This window comes from Pelophylax lessonae (assembly GCF_965119305.1).
Source record: "Pelophylax lessonae genome assembly, chromosome: 8".
Taxonomy (NCBI): Eukaryota; Metazoa; Chordata; class Amphibia; order Anura; family Ranidae; genus Pelophylax; species Pelophylax lessonae.
In genome coordinates, this window is record NC_138775.1 from 201570744 (window position 1) to 201589052 (window position 18309).

The 18309-nt window shown below is 44.8% G+C and overlaps 1 protein-coding gene across 1 annotated transcript in view; it reads right to left on the bottom strand.

Annotated features, from left to right (window-relative positions):
• Nucleotides 1–18309, bottom strand: part of PKN2 (protein kinase N2) — a 254573-nt gene that overhangs the window by 60515 nt on the left and 175749 nt on the right. Inside the window, exons 6-7 of the mRNA XM_082266674.1 lie at nt 10668–10881; nt 9494–9679 (exon numbers count right to left, since the gene is read on the bottom strand). Coding sequence (XP_082122800.1) covers nt 9494–9679; nt 10668–10881 — 400 coding nt within the window. The remainder of the gene's footprint in view (nt 1–9493; nt 9680–10667; nt 10882–18309) is intronic.

Below are 18309 nucleotides of genomic sequence, written 5' to 3' on the forward strand. Positions count from 1 at the left end.
TGGGTATTTCAATAGAATATGTGCTTGTACAGAATAGAGAAGAGGCTGATAGTGTAGTATGTTTAGCACACAAATTTAAAAGGCATTTCACTCACCAATAATGGACAGATTTGCAGCTAAAATGAAATAACCGCAGCCGCTGAATAGCGGTGGACCTCTTCTGGCGTGTGACGTCAAACGCAGGGTAGCTCCTCCTACGCGTTTTATAGCAACCTACGTTGTCAGGGGGCGTGGCCTGGCATTGTCTACTTTATAGTACTGGCACAGGAAGCAGAAAACCGCTGGTGGCGCGATATTGATTGGCTAAAAACCGGAACAGGAAGCCCCAACGTGGGGCGCAAACAGCATAGTTGGTGGAACACAGTCCAGACTTCAAGCCCCTTATAATACTGACACAAAAAGTGGAAATCCGCTAAGGGCATAATATTAACTGGCTAAAAACAGAAGACGGAAGCCCCACTGTGAATCACAAACAGCGCACTCGGTGGAACGCAATCCGGAATTTAGCCACTTCAAATAAAATAAATCAGAATACTAAAATAAATGAGAAAGGAAAAAACCCATCTCAAAATCATATTAAAACATCTGCAATAAAAAAGACCAGTAAATGATAACCGGTCAACAATTTAATGGATATACAATCACCTGTATATAAAATACATGATTGCGAAAATGAACCAGCAGAATCAAAATTAATGAATGAATTAACATCCTAGTCTACACTTAAACCTAATGGCCTAAAACATTTGATCTGGTATAGTCAATATTCGCAAAGGGTTTCCAAAGCATAATCTTTCCAAACATTATGATCAATACCATAGGAAAAATACAGCTGGAACCTCCTTTTTAGTGATTGATCAGTTTCAATCCAATTGGAGAGGTAGCCATTTGCGACAGGAAATCTCACAATTGGAAACAAAATGGATACAGCACATCAAATGTTTTAGGCCATTAGGTTTAAATGTAGTCCTGGATGTTAATTCATTCATTAACAACAGTTAAGGCCTCCACTAAAATTTTTGGTTCTGCTGGTTCATTTTCGCAATCATGTATTTTATATACAGGTGATTGTATATCCATTCATTGTTATATGGTTTTATTGTTGTATTTTTGTATGCTGGACCTCTTGGACGTGTGACCATTTCACTCAGTGGATTTATTTGATCTTGAATGTTCATTTTTATGCACATTTCATTTAGATAATAGGGTTCTGCGACTCAATTTTACCCAATTTTCTCTATAGATGAGACGGGGGGTTGAATTGCTGACCGGTTATCATTTACTGATCTTTTTTTATTGCAGATATTTTAACATTATTTTAAAAAGGGATTTTTCCTCATTTTAGTATTCTGATTTATTTTATTTGAAGTGGCTAAATTCCGGATTGCGTTCCACCGAGTGCGCTGTTTGTGACTCACGGTGGGGCTTCCGTCTTTAGCCAGTTATGATGCCCTTAGTGGAGTTCCGCTTTTTGTGTCAGTATTATAAAGGGGCTTGAAGTCCGGACTGGGTTCCACCAACTATGCTGTTTGCGCCTCACGTTGGGGCTTCCTGTTCCGGTTTTTAGCCAATCAATATCACGCCACCAGCGGTTTTTCGCTTCCTGTGCCAGTACTATAAATGACGTCTAGGCAATGCCAGGCCATGCCCCCTGACGTAGGTTGCTATGAAACGCGTAGGAGGAGCTACCCTGCGTTTGACGTCACACGCCGGGGGAAGAGGTCCACCACTATCCAGCGGCTCCAGTTATTTCTTTTTAGCTGCAAATCTGTCTATTATTGGTGAGTGAAATACCTTTTAAATAAAATTGTGTATCAAACATACTACACTATCAGCCTCTTCTCTATTCCGTACGAGCACATATTCTATTGAAAAACCCGAGCTATCTACATTGGGAGTGGAATACCTTGGTTGTTGTGCTGCCCATTGGATAGAATGTTTGGATTTCCAGGCTAAGTCCATCCGGGTTCCTAAATTTAAAAGGCGCTATAGATCACCCTGTTAGTGGTGATCCACAGTTTCTGGTAAGAGGCCAATTATTTATGTGGTGGAGGTGTAGGATACTCTTATTCACAGAGTGTCAAGTCTGATTTACACACTAAAGGGTGGAAGATTGCAACTGCATTCATATATGAACAGTTAAAACACATATGGACTTTATATTGATGGATTAATGCATATGTTTTATATTGCCATCATATTATGTTCACATACTAGCGCTGCATTTTATATTTCATTCCTTTATCACTTGTTGATTGATGCTGGCTGCTAAATTAGGATTTTATAAGCGCGGTTTTCTTTCTTTTTATATATCTTTTTATTTAACGGCATAGGCCTGAGTCACCGTTTGTCTGATCCATCTGGAGGTGGTAGCCGAAGAAGCGGCCAGCCCTTTTCTTGGTCTGTCCGTAATCACAAAAAGCAAGTCTGGCCTCCGAAAAGACTCAGATTCTGCCAGATACTCCCGAATCGCACTAACCACATCCAAGGAATGCAAAGCAAATTCCTTGGGATGAGCCGGCTTGGGACAGAAGGAAGGCAACACAATGCCCTCATTCAAATGGAAGTCAGAGACCACTTTGGGCAGGAATGATAGACCGGTACAAAGAACCACTTTATACCTATGGACCACTAAATAGGGACGTCGACAGGATAAAGCCACCAATTCCGATACCCTGCAGGCCGAGGTTAAAGCCACCATGAATGTCACATTCAGGGATAATGTAGGCAAGGGAATCTCTCAAATATTCCCAAATGAAGGTTTCTGGAGAGCCGAAAGTACTAAATTTAAATCCCATGTCGGCAAAAGAGACCGTACCGGTGGAGCCACATGTTGAAGCCCCTGAATGAAGGTACAAACTAAAGAATGCATGGCTAGGGGTCGCTGAAAAAAGACTGCCAAGGCAGACACCTGGCCCTTGATGGCACTCAAGGCCAATTTCGAATCAACGCCTTGTTAACGAAAGGTTAAGATCCCAGCCACAGAAAAGAATCGACTCACACCAAGAAAACGGAATTTTTGTAAAATCTTACCTGTAAAATTCCTTTCTCTTAGTCCTCCGACAGTCGCCGCCTCTTCATATTCGTCACATATGGGGTATTAGACTTTGCTCCGAAGGAGTAGCTAGGCAACAGAATATGTTAACAATAAAGCTTTAACATATCCCACCCTCAAGGGGTGGTCCCCTCAGTCAATACCCTCCTACTTCCTGCAACCATATCTCAGTTTTAGTGGAATAGCAGTAGAGTACACAATCAAACCCCAAAAGAGGGGCGGGGGCGGCGACTGTCGGAGGACTCAGAGAAAGGAATTTTACAGGTAAGATTTTACAAAAATTCCGTTTTCTCTTACGTCCTCCGACAGTCGCCGCCTCTTCATATTCGTCACATATGGGGACGTCCCAAAGCAGTGCAAACATGAGGGGTGGGAAACGCATTCGCGCCGAAAGGCAACGCAGTCTCCGCATCAAAGAAGGAACCTTACCAAAGGAAGGAACCAGCTGGGCAACAGCAAAAAACAAGTGCTCAACAGGAGCAACAACCCAGGAAAAGACAAAAAACCAGGGGATACAAAACTTATCCCAACAGCCAGGAGTCCCCAACAAGGGACCCTAGGGAACAGCCGCACTAAGAACCTTGCGGCCAAAGGAAGCATCCGCCGATGCCTGAACATCTACTTTGTAGAATTTTGTGAAAGTGTGCACGGTCGACCAAGTCGCCGCCTTACACACCTGGGCTACAGAAGCCCCATGACGACAGGCCCAAGACGTACTCAGAGATCTAGTCGAGTGCGCCTTCACAGGCACAGGGGGAACCTTCCCCTGCAAGGCATAGGCCTGTTCAATGGTCTGCCTGATCCATTTGGCGATGGTAGAGGCCGAAGCCGCCATGCCCTTCCGAGGACCCTCTGGAAGAACAAACAAGGAGTCCGTCTTTCGAAAAGACTCAGTCGACTTAAGGTAAACCCTTACCGCCCGAACAACATCCAGAGAGTGCAATCTCGCCTCCTTCGGATGTTTAGGCTTCGTGCACAACGAAGGCAAGACAATATCCTCATTAAGATGGAAGTCCGAAACTCGTTTCGGAAGAAAAGAAGGATTAGGTCGCAAGACCACCTTATCCAAATGAATAACCAGGTACGGAGACTTGCAGGACAAAGCCGCCAGCTCCGACACTCTGCGAGCCGAAGTGATCGCCACCAAAAAGGCGACCTTTTTGGACAACATAGACAACGAGATCTCCCTGATCTGTTCAAAAGGAGCACGTTGTAACACAGATAGAACGAGATTCAAGTCCCAAGGGGGCAGAGGATCCCGCCTCGGGGGAACCAGATGCCGCACACCCTGAATAAAGGTGCCAACCAATGGGTTGGAAGCCACGGGACGTTGAAACAGAACGGCCAGAGCAGACACCTGACCCTTTATCGTAGCCAGCGCCAAACGCTGATCAACACCCGTTTGAAGGAAAGACAGCACACGGGACACAGAGTACGTGCGGGGTGAAAACCCCCTGGGACTCACACCAGGCAAAATAGGCCTTCCAAGTACGGTAATAAACCTTCCCCGAGGAAGATTTCCTCGCATTGATTAAGGTATGGACGACCTCCGGAGAGAGACCCCTCTCCTTCAGGACCTCGGTCTCAACAGCCAGGCCGTCAAAGCCAGCGACTGTAAAGCAGGATGGTATATCGGTCCTTGAGACAGTAGATAGTCTCGAAGAGGCAGACGCCACGGGGCGTCGACCGCCAGATTCACGAGGTCTGCGTACCAGGACCGGCGAGGCCAGTCCGGTGCCACAAGAATCACCGTGCTGCGTTCCGAGTGTAACCTGCGAAGGAACCTGGACAGCAACTGAATCGGTGGAAACGCGTACATCAGCCTGTACTGATGCCACGGGGCCACTAACGCGTCCGACGCGTCTGCCCGAGGGTCGCGCATCCTTGCCACGAACCTCTTCACCTTGTTGTTGAGGCGAGACGCGAACAGGTCCACATCTGGAAGACCCCACTTCGCGCACAACGCCGGATGGAGAGACCATTCCCCCTGATCCAGGGTCTGGCGACTCAGATAGTCCGCCTGCCAGTTCTCCACTCCCGGAATGTGAACCGCCGTTATCGCCGGGACATGAGTCTCGGCCCAAGACAGAATGTCGGCCACTTCTCGAGCCGCTCGGGCACTCTTGGTGCCCCCTTGGTGGTTGATGTAGGCCACCGCCGTGGCATTGTCCGTCTGCACCCGAACCGGGCAACCCTGCAGCCGGTCCGTCCAGCGATGAAGACAGAGATTTATCGCACGCAATTCCAGAATGTTGATCGGAAGGGAAGACTCCCCCTCCGACCAAGTCCCCTGAGCGGACAGAACGCCCAGAACTCCACCCCAGCCCGACAGGCTGGCATCCGTGGTGATTACCGTCCACGAGATCGGACGAAACGACTTGCCCCCGGACACCAACGGGGACTGGAGCCACCACAGAAGGTTTTCCCTGGTGCGAAGACTCAACGAGATCTGAAGATCCAGAGATTGAGGTCGCCCGTCCCACCTGGACAGGATCTCCGCTTGGAGACCCCGCGTGTGAAACTGTGCGAAAGGAATCGCCTCGAAGGCCGAGACCATCAATCCCAGACATCTCATACACGTCCGCAGAGACGAGTTCGGAACGTCCCTGAGGGACCTGACTTCCTCCCGGAGAGTCCTGAGTTTGTCTTCCGGCAGGAAGACCTTCGCCTGCACCGAGTCCAGTATCATTCCCAGATAGGGGAGACGAACCGACGGACTCAGTGTCGACTTTGGAAAATTTATCGTCTAACCAAACTCCTGTAGAGTTTGCATCGTGACAGACAGGTCCTCCTCCAGACCCTGGCTGGTCGCAGACCGAACCAGAATGTCGTCCAGATACCCCAGGACAGAAACGCCCTGGGCCCTCAATAATGCCAGAACCGGTGCAAGCACCTTGGTGAAGACCCGCGGAGCCGAGGCGAGACCAAAGGGCAACGCCACGAACTGGTAGTGATCCTCCGCAATGGCAAATCGAAGGTACCTCTGATGACCCTCGAATATGGGGATGTGAAGGTACGCATCCTTCAAATCGATGGAGGCCATGAATTCCCCCGGAGCCAGGGCAGCCACCACCGACCGCAGGGATTCCATGCGGAACTTGCGAACCCGCACAGAGCGGTTCAGAGCCTTCAAGTCCAGAATCGGACGAACTTTGCCCTCCTTTCTGGGCACGGTGAACAGATTGGAATAAAACCCCCGAAACCTGTCCCGATGAGGCACCGGAACCACCACTCCCTGAGCCCTCAGGTCCCGCACCGCCAGGTGCAGGTCCCGCAAGCGCTCTGGAGACAGTTGAAGATTTGAGGGAAAAAATCTGCTCTCCGGCCGAGAGAGAAACTCGATCTTGTAACCAGATCGAACGATTTCCAGAACCCATCTGTCCCGCACACGGGCCAACCAGGGCTGAAGAAAACCGAGCAAGCGTCCCCCCACCCCAAAACTGGGTGAGGGCGCCCCTTCAGGCCGAACTGTTATGGGCTGCAGGTCCGGATTGGCCGGACTTCTGTTTACCAGACCAGGGCTTCTTCTGAGAGCCTTGACCTTTGAACGGTTTGCCCTTGTAGTGCGGCCGAAAGGCACGAAAGGACCCCTTGCAAGCTCTTCAGGCGAGCCAGGGGGAGAATTATCAACCCCCTCAACTTCAGCCTCCACCTCAGACCCCACTAGATCAAGAGAGGAGCGGGACCCCGATAAGGAGGCCCCTGCCAGAACAGCCCCATCACCTTCACCCTCAGAATCAGAGGAAAGAGCAACTCTGGGCCTTTTAGTAGATTGAGCAGCCACCAGCATTTGCACCTGAGCAGCAAGGCCAGCCACAATAGTGGCTAAATCCCCCCCTGGGGGGGAAACAGCGGTCCCCTGGCTTTCCACCAATACTGTAGGAAATTTGCCCTCCTGAGAATCCATTGCCCCTGTAATGCCAGACAACCAAGGGTTAACTGCCCCTTTTAAGCAAGCGCGGCAAGCGCAGCCCACCGCACCACACTCATCCCAAACATGCCAAAAAAAAAAACATGCCCCACAGCACACAGCTTCTCACACTGACCAGTCTGACACACACAGTGTCATACAGCTCCCCCCCCCTTGCAGCCCACAGCATGCAGCCGAGAGATAGGGAGACAAGCAGTGTGAATAGAGGTAGGTTACACAGTCCCAGACTGACACCCCCCCAGACAGACAGGTCCCCACATAGATACACTTACCTCACATGGCGTGGGGGACCCGCACAGGCGAACAAGCCGCTGCACATGAGGCAGGGAGAGTCGCAATTCAAGACGCACAAAATGGGGGTTAAGAAACCGCACAGCGTCCAGTGAGGTAGCCACCTCACCAATCATCCCTGCACCGAACAGGGATGGGTCGTTCACTGTGCCAGGAGCGTTACCTGGCTGAACGCTCGATGGCAGACTGGGAAGCCACTGACCCACGACCTGCGACCAGGGGGATCAGCCCGAGACCCAGTCCGCATGATCCTCTTCGTCCGAAGAACTAACTAACGCTGACAAAATAACAGCTAAATAAAGGTAGAGAGAAAAACTCAAACAAAATATTAAAAAGAAGAAAGAGTCTGGGACAGAAAGTCCCAGCACAGAGAGAGCCAGCCACTCCTGACAAGCTAGACATTAAAAACTGAGATATGGTTGCAGGAAGTAGGAGGGTATTGACTGAGGGGACCACCCCTTGAGGGTGGGATATGTTAAAGCTTTATTGTTAACATATTCTGTTGCCTAGCTACTCCTTCGGAGCAAAGTCTAATACCCCATATGTGACGAATATGAAGAGGCGGCGACTGTCGGAGGACGTAAGAGAAATGTACGCTTTCCACATACAATCATATATCTTGCTGAAACAGGACTTCCTCGGCTTCACCATAATAGGGATCACTGATCGAGACAGACCTCTATCCCTCAGTACCTGGCTTTCAATAATTAAGCCATTAAAACCACCGACTGTAAAGCAGGATGGTAAATCAGCCCTTGGGACAACTGGTCTTCTCTGAGAGGAAGCCCCCAAAAGACATTTACACCAGGATGATTGGAAGATCCTCACTCTTGATTGCGCAGGAACTGCGGAAGAAGCCTTAGTCGAGGAGGATACTGGCCTTTACGTGGCCCTTAGATGCCTGCAGAGTCTGTCAGAGGACCCCGTGACCTCGTCACGAACTTTGGTATTGTCTTGTTGAGCAGAACCTGCTAAAGGAGCTGCATGTAGGATTGTGCAAACAGAACTGTCTTGAAGTTCAGATTAAAACTGATTACCTAGAGCAGAGAGGGGGGTTAAATACCAGCTGAGGATGGCCCATGGGCATGGCCAGGTATTATTTGTTCTGCCTTGTCCTGGAGGAGGCAATATAACCCACTAGTTATGAATTATGGAGCGCTGTGTCAGTCGATGAATGAAAGAGAAATCAAGTTTCACCTCTTCAGAATAAAACGGACTTGCAGACACTGTATTTGGGGTATTTGTTTTTGCTGTTACAGAATGCCTCAAAACAGCAGTTCAGGTTCCTGGCATGGAAAATCCCATCAACTGTTTACACTATACAAAACACATACTATAGGAACCAAGCCAATGCAATTTTGTGATGCTTCCAAAAAAGACTGTAAAACTTCAGCGCTCACTCTGTAAGGATGGTATTGTTAGCGATGCTACTCTCCTTGAGCGGGGGAACTCCAAATCACTAGAGAAAGAAAGAAAGAAAGAAAGAAAGAAAGAAAGAAAGAAAGAAAGAAAGAAAGAAAGAAAGAAAGAAAGAAAGAAAGAAAGAAAGAAAGAAAGAAAGAAAGAAAGAAAGAAAGAAAGAAAGAAAGAAAGAAAAGAAAGAAAGAAAAGAAAGAAAGAAAGGGTGCAAACACCAAATGCATTACCTTCGATACCTTGGAAATTGTTTTTACAAAAACGCCAAAAGCAGGTTTACAAACCTAAAAAGATAAAAAGGCATGTCATATACAACTCCAGTATCGAGGATGACATTGCTGCAGTTAGACAGCTGACACGTTTGGGAGGCACGCTGCCTTCCTCAGAGCACTGAGGAAGGGAGCGTGCCTCCTGAAATGCCTCAGCTGTCCAACCGCAGAGATGTGTCATCCTCAATACTAGAAATGTATATGACGTGCGTTTTATCCTTTTAGGTTTGTAAATATAATTTCTAAGGTGTCTAAGGTAATGCACACGGTGTTTGCGCGCTTTTTTCTTTCAGTTTCTAGCAATTTTGTGAAGCTACCTACCTATACAGAGCTTCATTATAAAGACCTATCACACCAAAACTAAATTCTTACTTTTATCCAAAACTTTTAATACCGTATCCCTTGTTAAAGAACATGGCATCTTAAAGAGCAAGTGTTAAAAACGTTTCCATAAACACAACCTTCATAAGACACTAAGTGCCAAGCTAGTGTAAATGGAAGCAGACAATAACAAGCAGAACATTACTGAACTGGAAAAGTCATCTGTCTTCAGGAGATTCCGACTGCTGACACTTTTATTTTTACTTGTCCTGCTCATGAAAGATGATCTGGTTTCACTTGGGCTCCAGCCTGGAAGGGTGGTGGTAGTGGCTTTGGACCTGCCGGGGACATTCTCCAGAATATCTTGGCATCCCATGAGTCGGACTTCCAAGGTACCTGTGGAATGCAGTCAATGAGTTAAGACACAGACAAACTTCCACTTCAAGCCATAAGACAACTGTTTAACAAGCCAATTATGACCTAATAGTCTTAACAAAAAAAAAAAAAAACACACGCAATGCTTATGCTCAAGTGAATTCTCTGCATAGATCTTAAAAATCAGAAAAAACAGTATACTATGCTTAGAATTTGTTTGCATGTTGCACTATGGAGCGAGTTCTCTGTTCTACGAGTGATACAAACACTAAGCGGAGAATCTATGCGAGCGATAGCAAGGATAATGCAGGGACAACTTAACAGCTGCCTCTTGCCTCGTACACACGCAACGATTATCAGCCGACCGATCGTCCGACTTTTGTCCAGAGTTGTGTTTTGTTGGTTGGAATGTGCCTAGACTGCACACAAATTTTCTCGGCCAACAAAAATCAACTTCAGAAGTGATGTCATGTGCTGGTTTACTTTCCGTGTGTTTTTTCTTCTCTGAGCATGCCCAGCCTTGCTCATCAGATTTTTGTCTGCCGAAATCTGTACTGACTGATGGAAAATCGGCCGTTGTGTTGACGGCCAACAAAAATTTTATAGCCTGCACACCAGATTTTATTCGGCCGAAAAGTCGGAGTGGGTTGTCGAAAGCATCATACTAACAAGCCGAAAATCGGCCAATCGGACGTTGGCCGAAAATTCCCGGCCAATAATCGATGCGTGTGTACGAGGCATAAGTTTACAATCACAAAAGATTTGCTTTTTTTTTTAAATCTACAGAGCTTAGACAATATTAAAAAAACACTGTTAAGTTGATGTGCAACAGAACCTTTGGACAAGGTCATTTTAACTTGCAGAACTTTCATAAATGTACATCATCTTGGATAACAAACATTACAACTTATGGTATCAAATACCATTATAATTAATTAATATGCACATGAGTCTTTTTAAGCTGTATTTTAAGCCTACTAGAGGTTTTTGTTTTTCTTTTAAGACATACCTGTTAAAGCAGCAGGCTTGGACAGTGTACTGTACTGGTTCTGTGTGGAGATCATGCTTTGCCTTGGGCTTAGCGTTGGAGATGACACAAGCGAGAGCTCTTCAATGATAATACTGCTTTTCGGATGGTTTTTTGGGAGTTCATTAAGTCTTTGCTCTAATGAATACTTCAAGAGGTCGAGCTTCTGACTAGACTCATTAAATCTTGACTGAGCCTGAAAATGAAAACAGTGGCAAACTTAATTTTAACCCCTCAATGGCTGCCTGCGTTGAAATGGTCAACCCAAGATAGTCAACCCAACAAACTACCTACATACAGTAAAACTCAACTGGGCTTATTTAGGGCTATTCACCATTTATGGACACAGGTAATATTTCATATTTACTACTGTATAAATCAAGGACAAGCAACTTCTCCCCTGCAAGGTAATGTCAATGTGCTAGTATGCACCGGTTACGAAAGACTTACCTTAAAATGAAGTCCTCCAGCGGCACGCTGTCACCACTGCCAGGGCTTCCATCTTCACTTGGTCTTCCTTCTGTTAGGAAGGCTGAGCCACGATCGCAGCACAGCGCTCTAGACGGCATAATAAATATGCCTTCCCTTCAGAGCTCAGTGCATATGTGCTAGTGATGTTACCAGCTGCAAAAGTAGTGAATATCTCCTAAACAATGCACGGTTAAGAGATATTCATTATGCCTACAGGTAAGCTTTAAGGAGATATTCCCTTTACAGCATCTCAAAAGTGAGTACACCCCTCACATTTTTGTAAATATTTTATTATATCTTTTCATGTGACAACACTAAAGAAATAACACTTTGCTACGATGTAAAGTAGTGAGTGTACAGCTTGTATAACTGTGTATATTTTCTGTCCCTCAAAAATACTCAACACACAGCCATTAAGGACTAAACCGCTGGCAACAAAAGTGAGTGCACCCTTAAGTGAAAATGTCCAAATTGGGCCCAAAGTGTAAATATTTTGTATGGCCACCATTATTTTCCAGCACTGCCTTAACCCTCTTGGCCATGGAGTTCACCAGAGCTTCACAAGTTGCCACTGGAGTCCTCTTCCACTCCTCCATGACGACATCCTGGAGCTGGTGGATGTTCGAGACCTTGCACTCCTCCACCTTCCCTTTGAGGATGCCCCACAGATGCTCAATAGGGTTTGGGTTTAGGTCTGGAGACATGCTTGGCTAGTCCATCACCTTTACCTGCTTCTTTAGCAAGGCAGTGGTTGTCCTAGAGGTGTGTTTGGGGTCGTTCTCATGTTGGAATACTGCCCTGCGGCACAATCTCAGAAGGGAGGGGGATCCTGCTCTGTTTCAGTATGTCACAGTACATGTTGGCATTCATGGTTCCCTCAATGAACTGTAGCTCCCCAGTGCCGGCAGTACTCATGCTGCCCCAGACCATGACACTCCCACCACCATGCTTGACGGTGGGCAAGAAACACTTGTCTTTGTACTTTTTAACTGGTTTCCACCACACACGATTGACACCATCTGAAGCAAATACGTTTATCTTGGTTTCATCAGACCACAGGACATGGTTCCAGTAATCCATGTCCTTAGTCTGCTTGTCATCAGCAAACTGTTTGCAGGCTTTCTTGTGCATCATCTTTAGAAGAAGCTTCCTTCTGGGACGACAGCCTTGCAGCTCAGTTTCAGGGTCTTGGCAATATTCTTATAGCCTAGGCCACTTTTATGAAGAGCAACAATTCTTTTTTCACCTGCTCCCCATTCACACCTGAGACTTTAACACTAACCAATCACATGACACAGAGGAGGGAAAATGGCTAATTGGGCCCATTTAGGGGTGTACTCACTCTTGTTGGCAGCAGTTTAGACATTAATGGCTGTGTGTTGAGTTATTTTGAGGGAACAGCAAATTTACACTAATATACAAGTTGTACACTCACTGCTTTACATTGCAGCAAAGTGTAATTTCTTCAGTGTTGTCACATGAAAAGATATAAAAATAGTTACAAAAATGTGAGGGGTGTACTCACTTTTGTGAGATACTGTACCTACAGGTAAGCTTTATTATAAGCTTACTTGTAGGTACTAGTGATCAAGTGGTGCTTACTACCGCTTTGAAGTGCTGATGTCACATAGTATATGGTATTTTTTGTACATTTCATTTTTTAACATGACTAATAAAATTTGAAAATTTTTTTTATTTTATTTACTGTACAAAGTGGAACTATACTCCTCAGCTCCAGCGATTCCCACGTGCCCTGCATGCGTGGGAGTTTAGTCAGATTCGGCAGTGCCAAATTTGTACAGTGAACTGCGCATGCACGGCTCACTGTACAAGGGTGGGCAGGCAGGTAAGTAACTTTAATGCAGAAGAGTCAAAGCATGTCTCTTCTGTATGAAAATACCTGCCTGTTCGCCCATTTTACATTTTTTAACTAAAGTATTATCTTAAGAAAAATCAGTACATTGCCACTAAACAATTCATTTAAATTATTTTTTGCTCTGTCTATTGGAGAGCTTTAACCTAACAGATAAGTCACAAAAAAAACTGACAATAAGACTGAAATACGTTTTTCCATTTTGGATGATCAAAACCATTCAAGATCTAAGAACACAGGAGAATGCAATTTGTAGAAAAGTGACATAATCTCAGTTTTTCCTTACTCCAGCTAGACAACGTGGGAAAGGACATTTCAGCATGGGTTCTCAGCATTGCACTAGTAAAGCGATGTACTCAAGGACAATTGGTCGGAGCAAGGTCACAGCATTTGACTAATCAATACACTGTTACTTCAGCCAAGGGAACTCAGAAGCAAGGGACGCTTCAAGTAATGTACAGTCTTATCAGTAAAGTTTTTTTCCTTTAAAAGATCTATATAACCAAAAGCAATCAGCTGGCTCTACATAGTCTTAACCACTTCTGGACCGGAAGGTTTTACCCCCTTAAATGACCAGGCCATTTTTTTTCGATACAGCGACGCTGTACCCAAATACAATTGAAGTCCCTTTTTACCCAAAAATACAGCTTTCTTTTGGTGGCATTTGATCACCTCTGAGATTTTTATTTTTTGTTGTGCTATAAACAAAAAGAGCGACAATTCTAAAAAAAAAAAAAAAAAAAATTATATATATATATTATATATATATATACACACACACTTTTTTTTTTTTTATACTTTCTGCTATAAAACATTCCTAATAAAAAAAGATGTAAAAATCAATTTTTTTCATCATTTTAGGCCAATATGTATTCTGCAACATAATTTTTGTTAAAACAAATCCCAATACGAATATATTGATTGCTTTGTGCAAAAATTATCACGTCTACAAACTAGGGGAAAGATTTACGTAATTTTAATTTTTTTTTTACTAGTAACGGCGGCGGGACTGCGACAATGCAGAGGACAGATCGGACACCTGACATTTTTTACACTTTTGGGGGGACCAGTGACATTACTACAGTAATCAGTGCTAAAAATATACACCGTTACTGTACTGACGCTGGCAGGGAAGGGGCCAACACCATGGGGTGATCAAATGGTTAAAAGTGTCCCTAAGGTGGTGCTTTCTAACTGTGTGGGGGATGGGTTTGCTGAATGAACACAGAGACCTGTGCTCCCAAATAAGAGGACCACAGGATCCCTGTGTTCATAACTGGCAGAACAGCAGTCTGCTGTGTTTAGATTGGCAGACCGCCCTTCTGTCTCCATGGGGAGCGATCAAGGGTGCCCGGCAGACATCGCTGCCACTGGACTCGCAGATCGGCTTCCCTTGTGTACAGATCCATCGTTTCGCGGGACAGAGACGACCTGTCGCAGTATAAATAAAATGACTGGTCGGCAAGTGGTTAAAGTGACCCTTTCACTAGGGATGCACCGATATACATTATATTGTCAAAAGCATTGGGACACCTGCCTTTACATACACATGAACTTTAATGGCATCCCAAACTTAGTCCCTAGGGTTCAATATTGAGTTGCGCGGGGGGTCCACCCCCATCCCTTTGTAACTATAACAGCTTTAACTCTTCTGGGAAGACTGTCCACAAGGTTTAGAAGCGTGTCTATGGGCATGTATGACCATTCTTCCATAAGCGCATTTGTGAGGTCAGGCACGGATGTTGGACGAGAAGGCCTGGCTCAGTCTCCACTCTACCCAAAGGTGTTCTATCAGGTTGCGGTCAGGACTCTGTGCAGGCCAGCCAAGTTCCTCCACCCCAAACACGCTCCTCCATGTCTTTATGGACCTTGCTTTGTGCACTGGTGCGCAGTTATGTTGGAACAGGAAGGGGCCATCCCAAACTGTTCTCACAAAGTTGGACCACCATAATCCCACCTCCATCTAATGATTTGGCCAGTGCACAAAGCAAGGTCAATAAAGACATGGAAGAGCAAGCTTGGAGTGGAGGAACTTGACTGGTCTGCACAGAGTCCTGACCTCAACTTTGGGATGAATTACAGCAGAGACTGCGAGCCAGGCCTTCTCGTCAACATCAGTGCCTGACCACACTCCTAAACCTTGTGGACAGCGTTCCCAGAAAAATTGAAGCGGTTAAAGCTGCAAGGGGTGGGCCAACTCAATGAACCCTATGGACTAAGACTGGGATGCCAGTTAAAGTTCATGTGTGTGTAAAGGCAAGCGTCCCAATACTTTTACAATATAGTGTATAATGGCCGAAAATTAGGTCATCTGTGTTTTGCCAAGGTTTAAATAATGGCCACGTTTTAATGCATTTCAATGGGGAGGTGCATTATACTGCAATGGAAGCTCAATGGACCAGTGTGCAGACATACCTAGAATTTAAAGGAATGCATTTTTCTTGCGCTTTTCCTGCATATTTTTTTTTTTAACACAAAAGTGCTTCAGGAACGTAATGAAAAATTTGAATACAATTGCATATAAAAAATATGGCTATATTTTTAAACAACTGTCCATTTCAATTTTCAGCCAACTGCATCTGGAATTTTTGGTCCAGAATTTTCCGATTCGGTGCACCACTACCTGTCACCAAATTAACCAGTTGTGGACTTGCGCCATAAAAAGTTTTTTTTTTATTATTATTCAAGGCATATTTCTTCTCTTTAGAGAAAATAGTGCAACAATTTTCTAAAATGTATGCTTGATCAAAACACACTAAGCTTTAATTTTAATATTGAACCAATTGCAAATATACACCAGCAGCATACAAAACAGTATAAATAACTCATGTGTAGAGTCAAAAGCTGAGGGAACCCTCACTGATCCATATTCACAAATACACCAGGATACTGGCACAGACACCCCTAGTCTTGCTGGAAACACAGATCTACATTGGGGCTGCTGACAAACTGGGGTTGATTTACGTAAACTGGAGAGTGCAAAATATAGTGCAGCTGTACATGGTAGCAAATCAGCTTCCAAATTCAACTTGTTCAATTAAGCTTTGGCAAAAAAAAAAACACTACACCTGGAAGCCAATTGGTTTATATGCAGAGCTGCACCAGATTTAGCATTCTCCCATTTTAGTACATCAACCCCACAAAACTTTTACTGGGGCTCCTAGCACACACTAATATTCTTTACATGGAGGCACAAAACGTGTTCATTGCTGGACGATTTTGTTACAGTCATCACCTGACATTGACTGGTGAAAGTGCAGTCAAAGAGACTGCAAATACAGACTACAATGACCAAGTCCCAAGACGGTATTTTTTAGTCCCCAGAGTGACTGGGATTTGTCCTGCCCTGTTCTAACCACAATATGGAGGCCTCCACTGCATTACTGTTAAAAGGTTCCCTTTACCAGTTAACCAAGGATAAACCTTAAGGCTCCGTTCACATGTAGGCGTTTTGGGGCATTTTTGGGGAGTTTTTCTGCTCTAGGATCAGCTCTCAAAACGCCCAACAAGACAAATCCTATTCATTTCAATTTTTCCCTGTTCACATCTGAGTGTTTTGACGCTGTGAGCAAAACGCCCAACGCTCAAAAAAGTACATGAGCTTCTTTTTGGGCAGATTACAGGCATTTTCCATTGGTCTCTATTCAATCTAAAAACGCCTGCACAAAAAACGCCTGTAAATCGCGGAAGAAATAGCGGTAAAAATCGCAGTAAAATCGCGGTAAAAAACACGCGAAAACGCTACGCTCAGGTGTGAATTTAGCCTAAGTCATATCCAACTCTACATTATGTAAGGAAAACAAGCTCTTTGAAGATTTGCTCTGTTGCTGCTCACAAAGTGAGTTTACAAAGCATAAAGATTTTTCTTTTTTTAGTAACTGTGCTGATTGATCTTCATTCAGTATAAAATGGAAGTCTATGTAAACCGTAAGGGTGCTTTATTGTCTGTCCATTGGTAGGAGATGGTAAGGGAATCACCTAAAATAACTTTTAAAAATCAAACATTACTCCGCCTTAGAATAACCCAGTTTTACCTAAACCAGCAAAGGATAAGTTATGGTGCCGTGCATAGTACAGTATGATGCAACAAGCTTTGTTTAATGATTTAATAGAAAAAACAATGTCAAATGCCACGCACAAGCCAATGATGGATGTTAAGCTTAGCAGGCCTGAGCAAATCTCAGGGCTGGATAAATTCAAATACTTTCGCAGGTAAATCCGTGAAAGGTTAAACTACATGAAAGACTGCTGGAAATCAATCTAACAGGAAATGTATCTTTTTAGCTCTGATGTACAGCTCTGTATTAGCCAACATACCATTTAAAAAGTGAACTTCCATATATATTTTATTCTCGGTAAGGTAACTGGTTCACTTATCAGAAGGGCTTCAAGTACCATATAAAATTTAGAGCCTTGTGCCCCCTGATCCCTATGAATAAGTTATTGTTATTTTACAATAAACTAAAAGGAAAACATTTTTTGAAGGTGCACTGGGGCTCCTTATCTTTCCAATAAAGTGGTTGTAAAGGTATTTATGTTTTTTTTTTTAAACAAACATGTCATACTTACCTGCCCTGTGCAAAGGAATTGCACAGAATGGCTCAAACCCTCTTCTTGGGTCCCCCACCAGCACTCCGGGCTCCTCTTGTAAGTCCAGTGTCCCCATGGGAAGCAGCTTCCTATGGGGGCACTTGGGCATGCTCGCTCCAGAGCTTCCATTGACACAGACTCTGCCTCGCCCCTGCATCACTGACAGCAGTGGGAGCCAATGGGTGCCCCAGCAAAGCCAATGAGACCCAGAAGTGAGGGGAGACAAGAGCTACAGATGTGCACAGCGTTGGATAATAGGAGGGCTCAGGTAAGTATGGGGGAGGGAAGATACTGATGCCTAAACTTTTTTTTTTACCTTAAAGGAATACATTAAAAATAAAAAAAAAAATTAAAAATTAGACTTTGGAACCACTTTAACCCCAAAAGGTTTTCCTTAATGACCAGGCCGTTATTGGGCGATACGGCACTGCGTTACTTTAACTGACAACCGATGCACGGTCATGCAACACTGTACCCAAATAAAATTGATGTCCTTTTTTTCCTCATAAATACAGCTTTCTTTTAGTGGTATTTGATCACCTTTGCGTGGCGTCGGCCAGATGATCCCAAGACTGTGCCACAAACCCAACACCTTCCTGTGGAAACAAGAGGGAACAAAACCAACTCGGGAGTTCCCCACCAGAGACACCACCGATGAAACACCTCCGGAGGAGATGTCTAGTATATTGA